Consider the following 19,418-nt stretch of genomic DNA (forward strand, 5'->3'; position numbering starts at 1 on the left):
TATATACTACTTAAATACTTTAGAGGATCCATTGTAGAATAACACATAACTATAAGGGAAGAACCTGGTTCAATATTTTTTGGACACTTAACCCCAAAATCAGGCATCTCACTTGAAATAAAAATGTATATTTATTGAATTCTTGGAGGAAAGATCCATCGAAACATATACAATAATAGCGGAAGTGTGTGACGGAATTAACAGCAACACAGGAACAAAAGGAAAAATAATTACTCTTTTCGAGAAAGTATTTTGGAAGGCCTCTTTAATGGCTTATTTGTCTTATGCATTCAAATGAGCTTCCTTTGCTACATTTATTTCAGTTTCTAAAGGAAAATTTAGGTTCTAACTCGTTTGGATGGTATCGGCAAACAGGTAGAAACTTGCGAACAGTTACCAGTGGTGGAATTCCAAACAATCCGAGGATCTCTACCCTGTTGTTTGACTGCTTTAAGTGACTTAAATAGTGACCAAAAATACCTTCTTGAAATAGTTAATGGAACTTCAAATGGTGTTGTTCATCTGATTTGGCTAATAGAAACCCAGGCAAACTTGCCCATTCCCGGCGACTCACGATAGCAAACAGGATTCTTATACTTTACATCGCAAGAAACAAAATTGGAAAACCTACGCATACTAGCAGAATATGTGCTTAAAGTGTACGCCCCCATCTGGTTCAACATCAAGCTCAAGCCCTACTGCACCGATGACTCACGACACCTATGGCTGCTGATCAAGTCATTACAGTAACTTTCCCGGACCTTTTTGAAAGTTATTGACCCAGTGATAAACTGAAACGGGTACTATACATCACCTGAAATTCTTCTTCTGGTAATGTTAACAGATGAACGTAATGGCATCCAAGAATTTGGGTTAAGACGAATTGTAAAAGATCAAACCCATTCTTCTGGAAAAATCAGAAAATTCAAGATTCCAGATATCCATTAACCCTTGCTGATGATTACATCGATATGATAAATTTGCGGGAGTCTCAAGTTACTGAGCCACCCTTGGCCAAACACATACAGGACAGTTAACTTCAACACCTTTTTAAAATGATAAAAATTAGCTCTGGAAACGATCTACCACACATGACACTTCTGAGATTACCATGCCACACTCAAGCAGTCGAAAGACTGGTGAAGCTGGTTACAGAGGCTTCGTCCGCGGTTGGTGGTAAATCAGCGCACGACGGCTTCATCATGTCAAAATTGGAATCACACAACATTATGTAATGTTTTGAAACAAAGAAACACTTAAAGTTTGAGTAAATCACTACTTTTTCTTAATGATTTTCGACATTGTAAGTTCTTAATTATTTTCAAAATATTTATATATATATATATATATATATATTGTAGTTGAAAGACAGCTTATTTTGTATTCTGTAGCATTGTTTTAGAATGTTTAAATAAAATTTCATTGACGACATGCTTCAGGGTCATTCTAATACTTGTTAATTTATTACAGAGATAGCAAAATCAACGATAAAACTTAGAATTACACATGAAAAGTAAAAACATTGTTTAAATTTGTTAAATATTTAATTTTAGTACAGTTTGTGGCACATAAAAGTATTATTTTATTGACCATACATTTTTATAGATTCTAAAGTAATACAAAAAGAAAGTTTTCTATGCTATTTGAAGGTAAAAGAAAATGGAATATATTTTCGTGATCAAGCAATATAGATGAAATAATATAGAAAAATGCAACATTTAAGTGATTTGTGGCACCTCTAAAGCATTCTTTGATCGCCTCCAAATGTTCACAGATTCATAATAACTATGAAAGGCATTTTTTCCGCCCTAATAAAAGTTGGATTAAAAACAAAATTCTCCTCATTTTCATTCCACCCTAATAGTTACTTACAGCGGCTAGTGTCGGGACCTTCAAGTTCCTAAAGGGTCCCGTACTCAAGGGTATTGAGTTGGTGGTCATACAGTCACGCCATACAAGGGCTTGGGATGGAACACACGACTATGGACGCATCAGCGTGACGCTTTAGCAATTTCGGGCAAAGCAAACTTTCATGAAAAAGTATACATTATTTGTCAAAATTCCAATTATTAAGCTTTAGTTTTAAAGTAACCAAATTTAAGGATTTGTCTCTCAAAATTTGTTAAAATATATTTTCTTCATTAGTAAACACTCTCACATACCTCTGCTTAATATTGAATCAAATCAAATGAAAATATTCACAAACATTCTTACCTACATTTAAATTCATTATTTTCAATTTTTACAGTACTGTAGATGTGGCATATATTTTTTGTGTAAAATATAAAATTTTCTGTGTTCTGGCAAATAGATGTATAAAAATTGAAATTTCATTTCATTCTTTAATCATTTAAATTTCCTATTTTTTAGGTCATGAACATAGTGTAAGTTTATTTAGCAATAACTTAGTACATTTTTCGATTCAATATTCCAAACCATTTTGTTTCTTTTAATTCTTTTTTTTTTAAATAGGCAGTTTGAAAGGCATTAAACGACCAATATCTAACTGGTACAGAATCATTCTGGTTTACTTTTCATATGATCAAATTATTAATTACTGAGCTATTGTTAAACTAGTGCCTTTACCTGTATTCTGATGTCATGTTTTCCGGTAGCCGCAATCGGTTGTCCTTCCAAGTCTGAGCAAAGAATATATCTGCTGCATAAGTCTGAAAAACAAAGTTGTTTTATATATGAGTTCCTTAATGTAATAATAATAATATATAAAGAGAGATTTTATTATATAGGTATTTCAATTTAATGCAAATGAAACAAAATTCAATTTTAATAAAACATATATTTGTGTTTATACATGTTTAGAAATCAAATATGTTCGAGAAAAAAAAATTGGTTGTCTGTAAAGTCGGTTTACGGACGATAGTTTAACGTGACAACGTCATAACAAAACATTGATGAAATTATTGCATACTTTTATGAATAAAATTGAATCATTTTTATTGAATTATCACTATTTTGTATGGATACAAAGAAGGAGTGAAATGAAATCTACAATTTAATTGATAGATTTATTTTTATTTGCACTCATTGAATTTTTATTACTTTAATGAACGGATTTTTTAAACTATAACGTTTATACATGTTTGCTATTTAACTTCTTCCAATCTGTGTTATTCTGTTAAGGATAGGACGATTATAGGAAAAGTAGGAAACGAATGGGAGTCTTTCAGGGATGATGTGAAGGAAAATGGCTTACCCAACACCAAGATGCAGTCAAAAATAATATATTTGCGCCACGGACTCTGCAGCAATGCTAGGAGGAATGGGTTAGCAAAGAGCAATGAAAATGTTACATTGAAATGCATGAAAACAGAATTACGCCACGGACTCGGTCGCAATGCTAGGAGGTTCGGGTTAGCAAAGAGCAATATAAAATGAGCGTAACGGGACACAGCGAAACGGGACAATGTGCGTAACAGGACACATTTTTGTGCGTGCAGCCGGCGTTCATCGATTTATTAGACGTTGTCACGTCAATAAGATTTGGTTAATTATTTTTTAAATAGCTAATTTTAAATAATCAAATAGTTGGCGAAGTTGTTAAGAAGCATGCAATACCATGATATTTGTTGTATAATTATATTGATGTTAGTTTTCGGTGTGCTATAATTGCTCTCTATTACCCACAAAAATACCAAAAGTAGTTTGAAAATATATGAAGAACATAATCAATATTTATTGAAACATAAAACTTAATAAATAAGTATTTAAAAAGTTTTGATATCACTTACAAATTATTTCAAAAACTTTGATAGAGTAAATGATTGTAACTAAATGTAGTTAATGTTTAAGGTGTACTAATGTGCACCTGTTTACTGTAGTACCTTGTATTTAAAACTGATGAACCAATGAATGGTAAAAAAGGTTCAGTTAAACGCCCAAAGGTACTAAGTCTACTAAGTTACTTTTTTGAGCAACATTTACTTTAAAGTGTCGCTAAAATGTGCTCAAGGTTTTGACAAAAATTAAATCGGTAATTGTCTATTAAGTAAAAATTTCGTTGAAACCATTCGGAATTTAAAGCTGTTTTGTAGGATGCATGCTCAATGCCTCGAATTAAAAGACATGAAAAGAGACAGGACATTATCAGGAAAGATCATGTAAAAGGTTAAACTTTAAGCGTGTGTATATTGTATGACTACTATGATTGGACCAGAGGTTGTATCACACGCCCACTACGGCAAATCAAATTAAAAAAAAAATAGTTGCCGAAGTTTTTAATCAAAAAACGCACTTACGTCATAGAGCTGGGAATCCTCGGTTCGGACCTAGTGAGGGAAAAATAAAAATGGTGATAGGTCCTTCTTACACGGTGACTACCAGCAGACTGACGTTCTACCACTACCATAAACGCATATATTACGCCAACCCATATGATAACATGGTGTCCATTTTGGATCCGCCATCTTATTTTTGTCTGCTGGAATGTGCTACTGCTATATTAGTTTCATTTTTATATTATAGAGTGCAGTATTATCCATTACCAGACCATTGTGTCATCCGCCATCTTTTCGGACATCTTGGCCACCATACTGAAAATCATTAATCATAAACTTAAAAATTCTGAAAAAAATTCCAAAAATAATTTGAAAAAACACCCATTAATAAAAACATTGTTTCGATCGATTTTAGTCCTCGGTTCGAACCTTTGTCAATGTATAAAATATTTTATCGAAAATCGTATTAATTTAATATTATACCAATAAAGTCAAAGCTACAAGAAATAAAACATATTTTACTAACATTATTTATTACATAAGTTCTATTCTACTACAAAAGCAAACATAGTAAGAAATAATAAATGTTATTCCCTCAGTGAGCCGAGTCTAAGTGTTCTCAGTTGCAACTGATCCACATTAAGTGTCCATCCACTACCTATTCCCTGAAATGCTTCTTCTTCGCGGCAATTTTTTCAATACCTTAATTTACACACTATTCTACATCGTGGGATAGGCTAAGAGTATTATTCATCGTATTGAATGCTCTTTTACAAGTCTGGTGTGAAAATAGCTCTGGTTTACCGTTAGTACATTTCAGCCACAAATTGTACTTCACAGAGTGATCATTTCCAAAACTTCTTTAAGTTGATTAACTACATTCTTATTGGCATCAGAAAGAAAGGTATAAAACATCTCTAGGCTCAAGAGAGCCATTAAGGTAATAAAAGAGTTCCAGCATTCCACGGAAAGCTCATTTCGCCGGGTAGAATCCATTTTAATTTGGTCTGAATGCAACGTGAACAGTCGTGGGCTGTGTTGCACACTGGGTCGATGTCGATGCTTCTTGCTGCTGATCCGTTTCATTGTGCTTACGAATCTAAAACTTAAATTGTGGGGCAGACTGCAGCACCAACTGATCCTCAGTAGGTAAATTTACCTTGCCATCAGAGTTTTTCATAAGCCTGCTCAAATTGTCAATACGGGTAAACCATGCATGTCACCTATTACAGCGAAACGCCAAGCATAATGGGTTCCTCGTACATTCTCTTTTATCATGTCTTTGTACACCTCCAGGAAATGCAAATGTATTTTCACAAAGGTATAGGGATATCTGTTGTTTGTATCTCTAAATGTATCTTTACTCAGTAATGCCCTAACACGAGTCTTCTGCAATCATAGTCTCGACCGTTTGGTGAAGGTATCACTTTTTTGCAGTCTATGGAATGTCTTTTCAAATTATTGTTTCTTGCAAACATCTTATGGCATTGCTCGCAACAAAATTTCATGCAAGGTGGATTTTTAGTACATTTATTGTGTCATGTCATCGAACATTACCACCATTCGAGAAAATCTTGTCGCAATAACGAGTTGTATGCTCAGTAGTTGTTGGCGAATCATCAAACATTGAAGTCTCCGAGGCCTGCACTACTGACGAGTATGCAAACGTCTAAATCTCCTGCAGGGCTTCAACAGTAGGCACCGCTGGTTGGACTGTTGCCTTTGGGATATGGGATATCCACTCTTGTTGGCATTGCTGCCATCGGAGTCTGCACATTAGATGGTAGGCCTTCCATCGAAGTCGAAATTGGACCACCAACTAAGTCTCTGAAAATGTTTTGAAGAGAGACGATTCGCACTGCACCGCAGCTAGAAGAGAAATGAGGCTTCCGAATTTTCCATTATGTGGATCTCACTTATATACGCACAGTTGCTGATATAGTTTGTGAACAAAAACCACCACTATTTTTTTTATAAATTATACATATTTTATTAGGTCTAAATGCAGGTACCTTAAAGTTCTAGACATAAAACATTCAAAATAATATTTTACAGATTTATTTTAAAAATACACAAGTCACTTGTATATATTAAGTTAAGGCATTAATCATCTTCGTAAGCAAAGTTTTTAACGCTGCATGAACTGCCTCGTTGACTCCGGTTATTTCCTCGATGAATCCGGATCCAACTGGTTCGTTGGTTTCGGTCACAGGAACAAAAGCACAGTTTCCAGGTTCATAGCAATCCTGCAAATGCTGAGCCAGTTCGTAGGACAAAGGTATTTACAACTCTGTCTCAAGTTTTCGTCTAAAATCCGGTATCCCAGTAGCTGTATTTAACACTGTTGAAACTAGGTATTACGCTTATGTAGACATTGACATGATGAAACTAAAACATCTTCTTGAAGGATGTAAGACAACTAAAGTCACGAAACATTGCATGCCTTTATACAAGCAGGCTCCTGCATCCCTTTATGTATGCAGGCTCAAACCGGTCTAAGAGAACTTGGAGTACCATTACGGTATTACCTGTGAGCTGCGCCTGACACATACTGGTTCAAACTTGTCACAAACGTGTAGCTGCTCACCATATATGGCACAAAGCATGCTGCAGGGAAGGACAGCAGTATTTGGCAAGCAGCTAATTAATTTTTGCTGCTCCATTACTAAGCCATTTTTTCTGCTTAGTTACAGCGACGTAAATGATGCCGTGTTTATTCTGCAGTAGTTAAGGTTTTAGAATGTTTTTCACTTGGTAGTATTGAATTTTACATTCTTCCGCTCCAGGCCATGGTAATATTTAATAAGCCAATAATTTTAACATTTACTTTTTTTCTGATGGTAGTTTTATGTATATTGTAGCTGGAAGGTAAATATTTTAGTCATGCCATCGTCTTATTAAGTGACGGCAATCACCTAGAGCACAAATCAGTTTTAGCTTTAGAAACCTTACCGGTTGCAGTACATCTTGATGCTAAAAATGTTCCATCGTAACTAAAAACAATTACAAACACACCACTTTTTTTACAGAATTTTCACAAGCTTGTCCTAACATTTAAACGATAACAGTCTATTGTGAAGTATCTGACAAAATGCATAAGCATTTGGTGGAATATTTCCACTTGTCTACATCTCGATCCTACAGTCGATGATGTTTGAACTTATTCGATCATCTGGTTTGGAAACATAAAACACCATTAACTGAGCCTTGTTCTTGAAACTGCCGGGGCAGAGTATCAGTGACTGTCTGCGACCATAGTACACTTGATGAAACTTGGCATATACTTTATATGCGAGAAGTAATTTTCCATTTTCAAAGTTCATGTACTTGCCGACAGACAAGCAGTTTTCACTGTTTAAATGTATATTTACATTACATATTTAACTTTTATCAAACATAGAGTGGCTCACTCCAGCATTCAGCTGTCTTCCAGACTGAAGCCCGATGATGAAGTATCTTGGTTTTTCTGTAGCGAATACGTTTCCAGGCTCGTATCAATATCCGTGTTATTTCCAATGTTCTTCAGAATTTTTATACATTCCATCGTGCTCACTTGGGCATGAGGCAACATTTAACCAATTGAAACTAGCGCTAGCATCTTGTAGATTTCCCGCATCAGCGACTGTTTCATTAATATCCATGTTCGCTAGAAGAAGTTCAAGCTGTTGGTTAGAATTAATGATTCTATGTTTATAATCTTCTACAAATCCAAGAAGCATTGACAAAGGAATTTTCTTCCAGCTGTGATCAAGTGTCATCAGATGGTCATGAGATGTTTCATGATAATTTCTACTATAAAAACATTTAAGGACATGAGAGAAGCATAACCTCACCTGATTACCATGTGCAATCGTCATATTATGCCATCACAAGTCATAGACAGGCCAATACTGTGTTCTGTTTAAGACAGTACCCTTCAAACAAAATCACGAGAATAGCATCCAAAACAGCTTCAAACTCAGGTTTACCACCAAAATAATACAATCGGAAGACTCGCCCGTATATCGATTGATGGAGTACCTTGAAGAAAATTCTTGCATTTTCTGTAACCATTACAGACTTTCTATTTCTTCCCAGAGAATTTGTGAGTCGAAAAGAGGGTGGGGGGTGGAAATTAAGGTATAAACACTCGGGATTTAGGCAGTTCAGCATTTGGAGCAAGGACCATCAAGATGATGCCACCATGAATCAATGATCAGAGAGAGAGAGAGAGAGAGTGTGTGTGTGTATGAGTGTATAAAGGTTATTGGAGAGATAAGAATAATTTTTGTGTCGATTATTTTATTTTATGGCTAGTAACTTTTCTAAGTTTGATTTGTATGCTGTTGTACAGAATTTACTTGCAAATTTCACTATGTTTTCTGACATATTTTTCCTTGGTCATTTGTATATGATGCACATGATAAAGTAAATTAAATGTTTGTTTTTTTAGTACTTATAATACTCTGCACTTGATTTAACTTTCTGCGCCTTCTGTGCTGTTTACTTGAAAGCCATATTTGTTTCAGATTAGTAAAATTAACTTTACTCTAAAAGCTTTGAAATTATTTGTAATTGTATATTGTGTTATTTTTCAGAGATTTAAGAACTTATCACTCAAAACATTTGTTATAAAGTAACTTAGATATATATTTAATGTAAGAGAATATTTTCGAGATAACTTCCTGTGATTAAAAACAAAATATATAATAACATCATTTTTCCTGAAAAAAAGTAATGAGATCAGATTGAGTTTTTTGTTTTGTTAATGGAAAGTTTTATTTTCCTATATTTGTTTGATATTCACGCTTAAATAAATTCAATAAAATTTAATTGTTTGTGCTTGTTAATGTTCTGCTATATTCTAATGTTTTCTTCATTTAGGTTATTTCCTCTTATTTTCATTTAATGTGCAGATTAGGCCCCATCTCGGCAAGCAAGTGTTTACCTGTGATTTGGAATAAGAGATAGTGCATGCAGTGAGTGTTTTGGGACCAGATGGGACTGGCCTCATTTCCATTTCCAAATCTGCTCACCTTGGTTGTTTTCCTTTCGTAAGTGTGGCAGAATATTGTAACAAGTAGTGACAGTGCATAGTCTTTTTTGGAATGGTTGTTGGGTATTTGCCATCGTGTCTACATGACCACATACTGCATGGGTCCAGTCCCAAAGCAAGGCATCCCTGATCGCATTGCCTACCGACGCTGGAATATAATGCCAAGAGTCATATTCGGTGGACCAGTTGCGGAGTGCAGCCCATTCGTTAATAAGGAAGAACGATGAGGCCATCATGTCTACATGACCACATACTGCATGGATCCAGTTCCAAAGCAAGGCATCCCTGATCGCATTACCTACCGACGGTGGAATATAATGCCAGGAGTTAGATTCGGTGGACCAGTTGCGGAGTGAAGCCAATTCGTTAATAAGGAAGAACGATGAGGCAGTTAGTAAATCGGTTTGGTTGATTCTAAATAAGTTAAAATCTCTTCCCAGTAGAGTGGTAGATAAAGTTCCTCTGCAAAAAGTATTGGGCTGTCCCCGGGAATGTGATTTGTGGTAGAAATTTTTAAAGTTAGTAAACTTCTTATTTGTAGTGAGAAAATTGTATTTGCTGCAGCATTGTTGAAAGTTCCCGAGTTACTTCAGCTTGTTTATAATGAAGCAATCCACAAAACTGGGACTTTGCCAAATTAAATCAAAAAGTGTTAGGAAATGTGGGCTCGAGCATTGCAATTCAGAAAATTAGACTACAGATCCTAGATAGGAGTCAAAGTTCCCATGAATTAATTAATTTGATTAATTATGAAACCAAGTGCCAAGTGGAAGTGTTAGGTTTTCCCTGGGAGGAAAGTTATTTAGTTGAATTAATTTTTCATAACTTGGCACCAGCATACAGTCTTTTTTTTAATAAATCATCCACACTTTAGAAGTGTTCGTTTTGCCATGGAACTAATCATGTCACCGAGAACTATTTTTGTTTACGAAATTCTCAACAGGTATAAACAGAGAAAGGGTAAGTTTTTGAGACTAGGCAGCAGTCTATTCCAAAATAGTCGTGATCGCAGACATAGGTTAAGGCATTGATGATGCTACTGTTAAAGGGAAAGGGTGAAAGTGGAGAGAAATTATGGTAGAAAGCCAATTAAATGTTTTTGTTTGGTCAAGAAGGTAACATTCAGTATTTTTTCCCGAGTTAAGAAAAGCCGCATGGTTTAAACTGTGTTGATCAATACAGGGAGTCGGTTAAAATATGGGCTACTATATGTAACTATTGATATTTTTAGGAATGAGGTACTTCGAATAATTGATTCTGGGGCAAAAAATTCAGTGATGAGTATCTCTTGTTGTAATCATTTGCTGCATAAGTCTCCAATTAGGTCAGTAAAGGTTTTCAAAGATGAAGTAATGTCTTTCTCACTTGCTGACTTAGTACAATCTTGTGCTTTGTTTAAAGTTAACATTAAAATCGAAGGTTGTTCATGGATAGTTAATTTTTGGCTTTTAGAAGTTTTATCTTATGATATTATATTAGGGGTTATTTTTTTTTGCAAATACTCAAGCTAGGTTAGATGTTAATAATGAGTGTCTGGAATTTGGATTTTTCCCAGAGAGGTTGGTTTTATTGGTGGAAAAATCCTTTTATAATAAGAATGTTCAAATTTCTAGATTGGATGAGTTTCAGGGTGAGGAGATTGAGAAACACAAAATATAATTTTCAGATGTGCTCAATGCCAAGTTAGGATACTGCAATAAATACCCTATAGTTATGGAGTTAAAAGATAATATTCTGGTAGCTTCTGTCCTCTACTGGGTAACTCCTCCTAACGTAAAAAAATTTAATAACATTATTTCTTATTTCAAAACTGAAGGTGTCATAGAGGATTCTAATGGTGTTTTATGCCAGCCCTGCATTTTTAGTGCCTAAATTGTCCCCAAGACAATATCGTTTGGTTTGTGACTTTGGGAAACTTAATGATTACATTGTTTTGGACCCATTCCCCATCCCTTTGATAGATTCAGTTTTTCAGTTTGTCGGCCAAGCCAAGTACTTTACGATTTTTTTATTTAAATTCTGTGTTTCACCAGTGTGAACTTTATCTTGATTCTCATGAACCATTAGCTATTTGTACTCCATTTGTACCAGTGGACTAGGTTACCTATAGGAGTAAATTGTTGGCCTCAAGCCATGTCCAGAATCTTGTATAAGGTATTAGGAAAGTTTGTCCATGATTTTGTATTTACTTATATTGATCATGTGTGCATCTACAGTTCATATTTTAAGGAACATATAAATCATTTCTGTCAAGTGCTCGAAGTTTTGTGGGAGGCAAGATTTACTGTCAATCCCAACAAGGTTACTTGGGCAGAGAACCATATTCATTATCTAGGATTTATTATTTATAATGGTAAGTTGACGACTAATCCTGAGATGGTAAAATCAGTGTTATCATTCCCTCCTCCCAAGAACTTGAAAGGAGTCAGACATGTTTTGGGAATGGCTGATTTTTATGCTTAATTTATTTCATATTTTTCTCAGCTAGCAGAGCCATTTAATTATTTAAAGAGGATAAATGTATATTTTGAGTGGGGAGCACAACAGCAACAGGCTTTTTTTAACTAAATTAAGCTCTTAGTTAACCTTCTGTATAACAACTACCCAATTTCGAAAATAAATTTGAATTACATGTAGATGCTAGTTCCATCGCCCTAGGTGCAGTGCTAAGTCAAAGTATTAATGGAAAACTTGCACCAGTTGTGTTTGCTAGTCGTCTTTTGACTCAGTCTGAAAGGAAATACACAATTTATGAGGAGTGTTTGGCATGTCTGTTTGGGATGGACCATTTATCGGAATACCTTGAATTTGGCCCTTTTCTGTTCCATACTGACAATCAAGACGTAAGCTGACTCCTTACTTCGAAGAAATCTGTTGGTATATTAGCATTTTTGTTGGTTCGATTGTCTGTACTTAATTATGAGGTGCATCATGTCAAGGGGACTGACAACATAGTTGCCGATGCACTCTCGCGGATGTATTTGAGGATGAATGTCCAAGTGTGACTTTTTTTTCCAATTTCACAGACATTTGATCCAAACACAGACTTTTTCTCAGTAGATGAAAAAAGTGTACCTTCGCATGTTTTGATGTGTGTTTTTTTAATTTATCACTTCGTCCAAACTAAAACCCGCAGTTGTCGCCACATAGAATTTTCCGCGAAGGACTGTTTACACATTGCCTTTCTCATGACGTCGAGCATTATTGGTTTTTGTGAACGAAACACCACAGTAACGACACACATATGCCGACGATGGCATCACTTCTTTTGGAACCACAATGACTGTTCTTGATATGTCTCCAAAATAATCTTCCATATTACAAACCGAAAGTGATCCAACCTAGATCGAAGACTCTCACTTTTAGAATAGCTTATGTGACTAATACCAGTTGCATGCTGAGATTTTAAATTAGTAGCAGATACCTAAATAGATTTGTTAATATTTCATCAGTGAGAGATAATATGCCATTTTGAAATATTCGTGACCAAGTATTTCTGGTTTGCAAAAACTGATGTCGCAACGTGTTGTGTAGCGGTAAATATTACTTATTTTTTTATGTTGGATGCAGGATGCTCACTCACAAGCGTAAGAGAAGGAAGACTTTGCTAGACATCAAGGAGAAGGATGTTCGTCTTGCATGATAGTGATTCTCAGCCATCTCAAGGCATATTGACAGAGTAATGGATATTATTTTTTTCTAACGCCACCTGCTAAAAATATAGTAGGTACTACTTTAATAACAGAAATTCACTAATTAAATGAAAATATGAATAAAATTGCATGTCTCATTAGGTAAAAAAGTTTTCATGCAGAAATAGTTTTCTCAGAAATAAACAGAATCACATGGAGGAAACCACCAGAAGTCTTGTCAGGAAAAAACCGAAGCACACAGAGAAAACCCACAAAATATTGACAGAATTGATCAGGAGTTCGCAGAGAAAACCAATGCACGATTTCCTAAATCAAGATCAGAGAATTAAATAATTTAAATAGAAAAATTTTCAAAATTGCAACAAATTCCGAATTGTGAGCTTCTCATTTGTTTAGCAAAGCCTGATATTGGACATGGCCTGTTTAACATGTTCGAAGTATCTTCATAACAAACCTCTTGGTTTGGAGACACGTAGCATGAAATGCCTTCCAACCATTTCATGTAAAATGCTAGATGAAGAATGTCAGGTGTATAACCCAGACGTATACAAACCTCAAAGCCTTCTTCGTTAATATCAAAGATAACATATTTGAAGTAGTCAAGACAAATTTTTCGATGTCACACCTAAATAATCGATAAAATCAATTGCAAGCAATTAGACCAAACGAACATGTGTTACGCTTAATAAAGAACCAAAAACCCCTGAAAAATGTTTTATCAAGACCAAAAGGTATTAAACCAGTAAATATTCAGAGCTCCTACAGATTTGACAACGCACATTTAACGAATCGACTCACATTCTACATTAAAAACACACAATACACTCACTGACAACACAGTACACATGCACAGTACAAATACAGTACACACAGTACACACGCACAGTACAAACACAGTAAACACAGTACACACAGCACATGCAAATGGATACACAATACAAACACAGTACACACACTGGACACACTGTAAACACATTGGAAAAACAGTACACTCACTCTGGACACACAGTACACCCTCAGTACAAACAGTAAACAAACTGGACACAGAGTACATACTCAGTACACACATTACACACAGTACATACACAGTACACATACAATGAAAACACAGTACGCAAAATGTAGACACAATGAACACACAGTAAAAACACAGGAAATGCAATGAACACACACATAATACACACACACAGGACATGCGATAGACATTTAATAAAGACATTGAAGAGGCAGTCTCTAGAACTCAGGTTTAGTTAGAAATCATATTTCGTGGGGAAAAAATCCTTTTTAAAATCCAAAATATAATTAAGTATATTAACTTATACAAATGCAAGTAAATGAAGTCATTATTGTTTGTAGCTAGCTTCACTCAGTTCTTTGAGTATGAAGGCTACTTGTTGAGGTGCGATTAGATTTTATGCACTTAAGGAAGCCATCACTAGTTTTAGACGATCGACCAAAAGGTTGGGATCTTCCAATGATGTGTAATTGATCTCTTTTGCTGCTGTCAAATTCCTGGAATGTTAGTTATTAATTATTTTAAGATAAATTTCATCCCAGTGATCATCGTGATCTTTATCAGAATAATTTATTTTATTACAACGTTTCCATTGTTTTGGTTTCAGGGTTTCATCACAGTCTTCGATCGCGTCACCAGCTTCAGAGTCACTAGCGCTATCATCACAGAAGTCAGCTTCTTCACCTGAGTTATGGTAATAAATCGAAATCGTTGAAATAGCAGCTTCTTCATATTCAAAATTCTTCCTTTTTTACTGTCCATCATTATTCCAATGTATGGAGCATCTTTTTGCCATGGGCTTGAATGAATTCTTACATTTTACGATAATGATACTTCCATTAGTTTCAGTAGTCCTTTAACCGTCAGCATCTTTCCAGCTTTAATTTTTTTTTTCACGATCGGGAGAGCTATAAACATCACGCTCAAGACAAGGAAAATTATTTACATCAAGCAGTACACTCGTTCTTAGAGTAGTAGCTTTTTTGATGTCCTCTATATCGTAGGTAGGCTTGGCTTTATATGTTCTGCAGGGACTTTTTAAGCAAAAAATTAGTGTTTACATTATGCAACACTGTTTACAGCTTAACATTTTGCATAGTGGGTTTTTAACACAAACATTCTTCTCGTGGTATTTAGCATTCCTTCTCAGGACAAAATACTTGCTGCAGTATCTACAACGGTGTCCTTCCGCTTCAGCTGTAGACAACATCCTATGATCTATGTTAGATCTGTGACTAATGATAGATGCAAATTGAGATTTTTATTTAGAAACACATCTTTAAATATAAATTTGAGTATACTATCAGTGAGAGTAAATTTTCAATTTTTTAAGACTCGTGGTAAAACAGTTATGCTGATCAACAACAGATGTTGTCACATATTGCGTGGAGGTAAATATTATTTGTTTTTCATGTGGAATGCGTAATGCTCACTCAATATCGAAAGAGAAGGAGGGCTTCACTAGACCTCAAATAGATGAAAATACGAGTTGCTTGATTATGATTCTCAACCGTCTTAAGACATATTATTGGACTGAGGAATGATATATTTGTTTGTATTCCACCTGATAAAAATTTGAGAGTGCTTATTTAAAAACCGAAATAAACTAATCAAACGAAACAATGAATAAAATTCCATGATTCATTAAGTAACAATGTTTTCATGCATAGATCGATTTCTCAGAATAACCAGAATCACTCGGAGAACATCAGCAGAAGTCTCGACGGGAATAATGAGCACACGAAGAATACCATCAAAATATTGGCAGAAATAATCATGAGCACACGGAGAATACTAACGCACATATTCCTTAATTTATAGAAGAAAATCATAAAAAAAATTTAAATAAAAAATATAAACAAAAATTACGAAACAACAAAAAAATTAATTGAAAAATGAGGTTAATCTGGCTTTTGCTAGAACTCTATTGTTGCTCAACAAACGAGAAGTTCACATGCTGGCAGAAACTGTTTTTGTAATTTTTTATTACTTTTGTCTTTTATTTAATTATTTGTTAATTTTTTAAATTATTCCTTTTTTAACTTTAATTTTAATTTTCTTCTGCTATTTGTTGATATAGAATAAGAGATACGTGTTTGTCCTGTGTGTGTATTGTGTGTCCATTGAATGCCATGTGTGTGTATGTACTGTGTGTGTTCTGTGTGTTCATTTTATATAGTGTATTAATTGCGTGTTCAGAGTGTGTACTTTGTGTGTAATGTGTGTGTTATACGTTTTTATTTTGTGTACTGTGTGTCCATTGCGATTTCTGTGTGCGTACTATGTGTGTACTGTGTGTCCAGTGTGTGTACTGTGTGTACTGTAGTGTAGAGGACAGACTGCAGGGTGTGAATTGTGGATAGGGTCAATAACTGACGGCTCTGACGTCACGGTGGCCATCTTGGACACAAAAATCACATAAATTGACTCAAAATGACTCAAAATTCATAAAAAATTTCTCTATTTCTAGGTAAAAATTCCCGTTTTTATGGAAAAATTCCCGTTTTTGTCCTTAAAAATGCCATAGGCTTAAAATTCCTAAAAGCGGCTTAAAATATGTAACAACTAGCAGCTCTAAGCCGCTCCTTGACAATTAGGATGCCATGACCGCCACTTTGTATTAGGACGTCACCGTTACAATTTTCGTTACGGCCGCCATCTCGAAAATACGTAATTATCATCATATATTAATTGAAAAAAATTTAAAATTCATAAAAAATATTATTAATCTACCTTTAATAAAAATATGTTAAAGCACCAGTGCATATTTCGTTACTGTTGCCATCATGGATTCTAGAAATGTTGCACATTTCGTTATGCCCGACATCTTGGACGAGTATGACATAATCGTTGAGCGTTTCGTTACGGAAACCATCTTGGATTCCAGATTTTTGTACTTTCGTTTCGACCAGCATCTTGGAAATTTGTTATTATTATGCTAGAAAATCGGGAAAAAATTTTGAATTTATAAAAAAATTAATAAATATTTTTATGAAAACACTTCTATATCTTGGACTTTGATGTCACGACCACGTTCTCGAGAAAATGTAATAATTATGCGATTTTAGTGGGAAAATTTTTAAAATGTATAAAATAATTCATGAATGAAATTTCAATAAAATATGATTATAAACATGCACTTATGTCCTTGGTTCGAACATGGCGAGGTCAAAAAAAAAACAGATCTTTCCTCCACGGAAGCCACTGACAGACTGACCTCCCATCACATTCCCCATCTTGTTTTCTTCTGCTGGAGGGTGCCATCTTGTTTTCGTCTGCTAGAGTTCGCTACCACCATTTTAGTTTAATTTTTACCGGCTAGAGAGTAGTAATAATTATTGTTACTGTGGCACCCCACCATCTTGAGATTTGGGTACCATTTTGGAAATTCGTAATTATTTAGCTAGAAATTAAGGAAAAATTCCAAAATTCATCAAAAAAATCACTCGTTCATATTATGATTGATTCTAACAGTATATGTCTTTGGTTTGATCCTAGACCAATGCAAATATTTTAATTTTATGTCAAATATACTTATTTAATAAATCATGTTCAAATTCCTAAAATCAGTTTAGGTTCATAGACTACCAGCCTTCAGTAAGTCGTTAAGTCCACCATATTGAAAATTTGTAATAATTAACATATAAATTCGGAAAAAAATTCTAAATTTATCAAAAAAATCACTTATTAAATAAATGTATGGCACGTCAGATTTCTGTCTTCGGTTTGATTCTCGGTCAGTGATAAGGATAACTAAAGATTAAAATATATCTTATATTATGTTTCCCGTGTAGTTTATTAATCATTGACTCTAAGGAAAACAACTCTAAAAAAAATACCTGTCCAACAAATTAAATACGTTGTTCATATGCGTAACATAAATTATCTAATTTTTCGTTACTTCGAAATCTTTCCATCCAGTTCATGTAAAATGCTTTACGTATATTCCAAGTGTATTTGCACCACGAGACAATGGCATGGACTATGTAGACGAAAATACCAGACATTTCCGATCCTCGTGACCATCTTCGTCAATATCTAATATAGCATATATCAACCACTCAAGAAAAAGTATTTGAACTGTAAGATCAAAAGTACCATAAAAAATTACATTCAATTAGACCAACGGAACATGTTTTACGCTTACTAAAGGACCAAGAATCCTTGAAAAATGTTTTATCAAAACCAAGAGATTTTGGACTAGTAGATATTCAAAGCTACTACAGATTTGTTTACGCACAAAATTATCGAAACGACTCACAAACATCAAAATAAATTCACACACAGTACACATACTGAACACACAGTACACACACTGGCCACACACACTACACACAGCATACACACGATAAACACAGTACACACACATTTAACGAAAAGGACGCACTTTTGGAAGCACAATAAAAGAAAATGAACTACAATCTGAAGCACAATCCAATAAAAGGAAGCACATACAACGAAAATGAAGCACAATTAGAAGCACATTCGACAAGGAGGAAGCATAATCAACGAAAAGGAAGCACAATCGGAAGCATATTCGTCAAAGAGGAAGCACTTTTAACGAAGAGGAAGCACTTTTAACGAAGAGGAAGCACAATTAGAAGCACAATCAACGAAAATGAAGCATATTCGGAATCACTATCAACGAAAAGCAAGCACAATCGAAAGCAAAATCAATGAAAAGGAAGCACAATCGGAAACACAATAAACGAAAAGGAAGCACATTGAAGAAAAGGATGCACCTATTGGAAGTACATTCGACAAAAAGAAAGCATAATAAACAATAAGGACGCACATTAAGAACGTAAATTGAACTAAAAAATTAAACACATTTTACGAAAAGGATACTTACTCAGCAGTAAGATAAGATAATGCAGTCTTGTCTACGCTCATTTAACGAAAAGGATGTACATTTTCACAACCATTTAACTCAATAGGATGCGTTCGCCAATTATACGTTGTAACGCCCCTCGTGCCTCAAAATAGAATTATTTTAAATTAATTAAAAAGCCTTGGAAACATGCTGAAAAAAAATTAGTTAAATAAATTGATTTACTAGAGGCGACACGAGGTGGGGAACACACAAAATTTAGGAACTTCCTGTAACAAGCAAGGAGGAAGTTGGTGTGGATCGTTAAAATCAATAAATAAAAACTACACGATTAACTTGATCTATAGTTTCCCTGTTTTATTTGCCCTGAAGAATTATCTTGTTTGGATTATTTTACACACACAAGGTTTTAACAAGTTTCAAAGATTAACAAAAGGAAAAACGAAAATGGGGACCGGCCCTCGAATCTTTAAACACTTTACATTCTTAGTCTGACATATAAACATTTGCATTATAATTTTCACACCCAAAGTTGTATGGATCCGATGATTACATTGATAATTAGTTCTATTCGCTCTACATTTTCTTGAGAAAAACACTGGTCGCTGGTGGTTTGGTCATCCGCTTAAAATAGTTCGTAGCTAGGTAA

At 34.6% G+C, this 19,418-nt stretch overlaps 1 protein-coding gene across 2 annotated transcripts in view; it reads right to left on the bottom strand.

The window, feature by feature from the left end:
• LOC134529380 (glycine receptor subunit alpha-2) overlaps positions 1–19,418 on the bottom strand; it is a 314,756-nt gene that overhangs the window by 171,300 nt on the left and 124,038 nt on the right. For both annotated transcript variants that reach the window (XM_063363379.1, XM_063363377.1), the window contains exon 5: positions 2,587–2,669. In XM_063363379.1, coding sequence (XP_063219449.1) covers positions 2,587–2,669 — 83 coding nt within the window. The remainder of the gene's footprint in view (positions 1–2,586; positions 2,670–19,418) is intronic.

The sequence above is a fragment of the Bacillus rossius genome, chromosome 2 (genome assembly GCF_032445375.1).
Source record: "Bacillus rossius redtenbacheri isolate Brsri chromosome 2, Brsri_v3, whole genome shotgun sequence".
Taxonomy (NCBI): Eukaryota; Metazoa; Arthropoda; class Insecta; order Phasmatodea; family Bacillidae; genus Bacillus; species Bacillus rossius.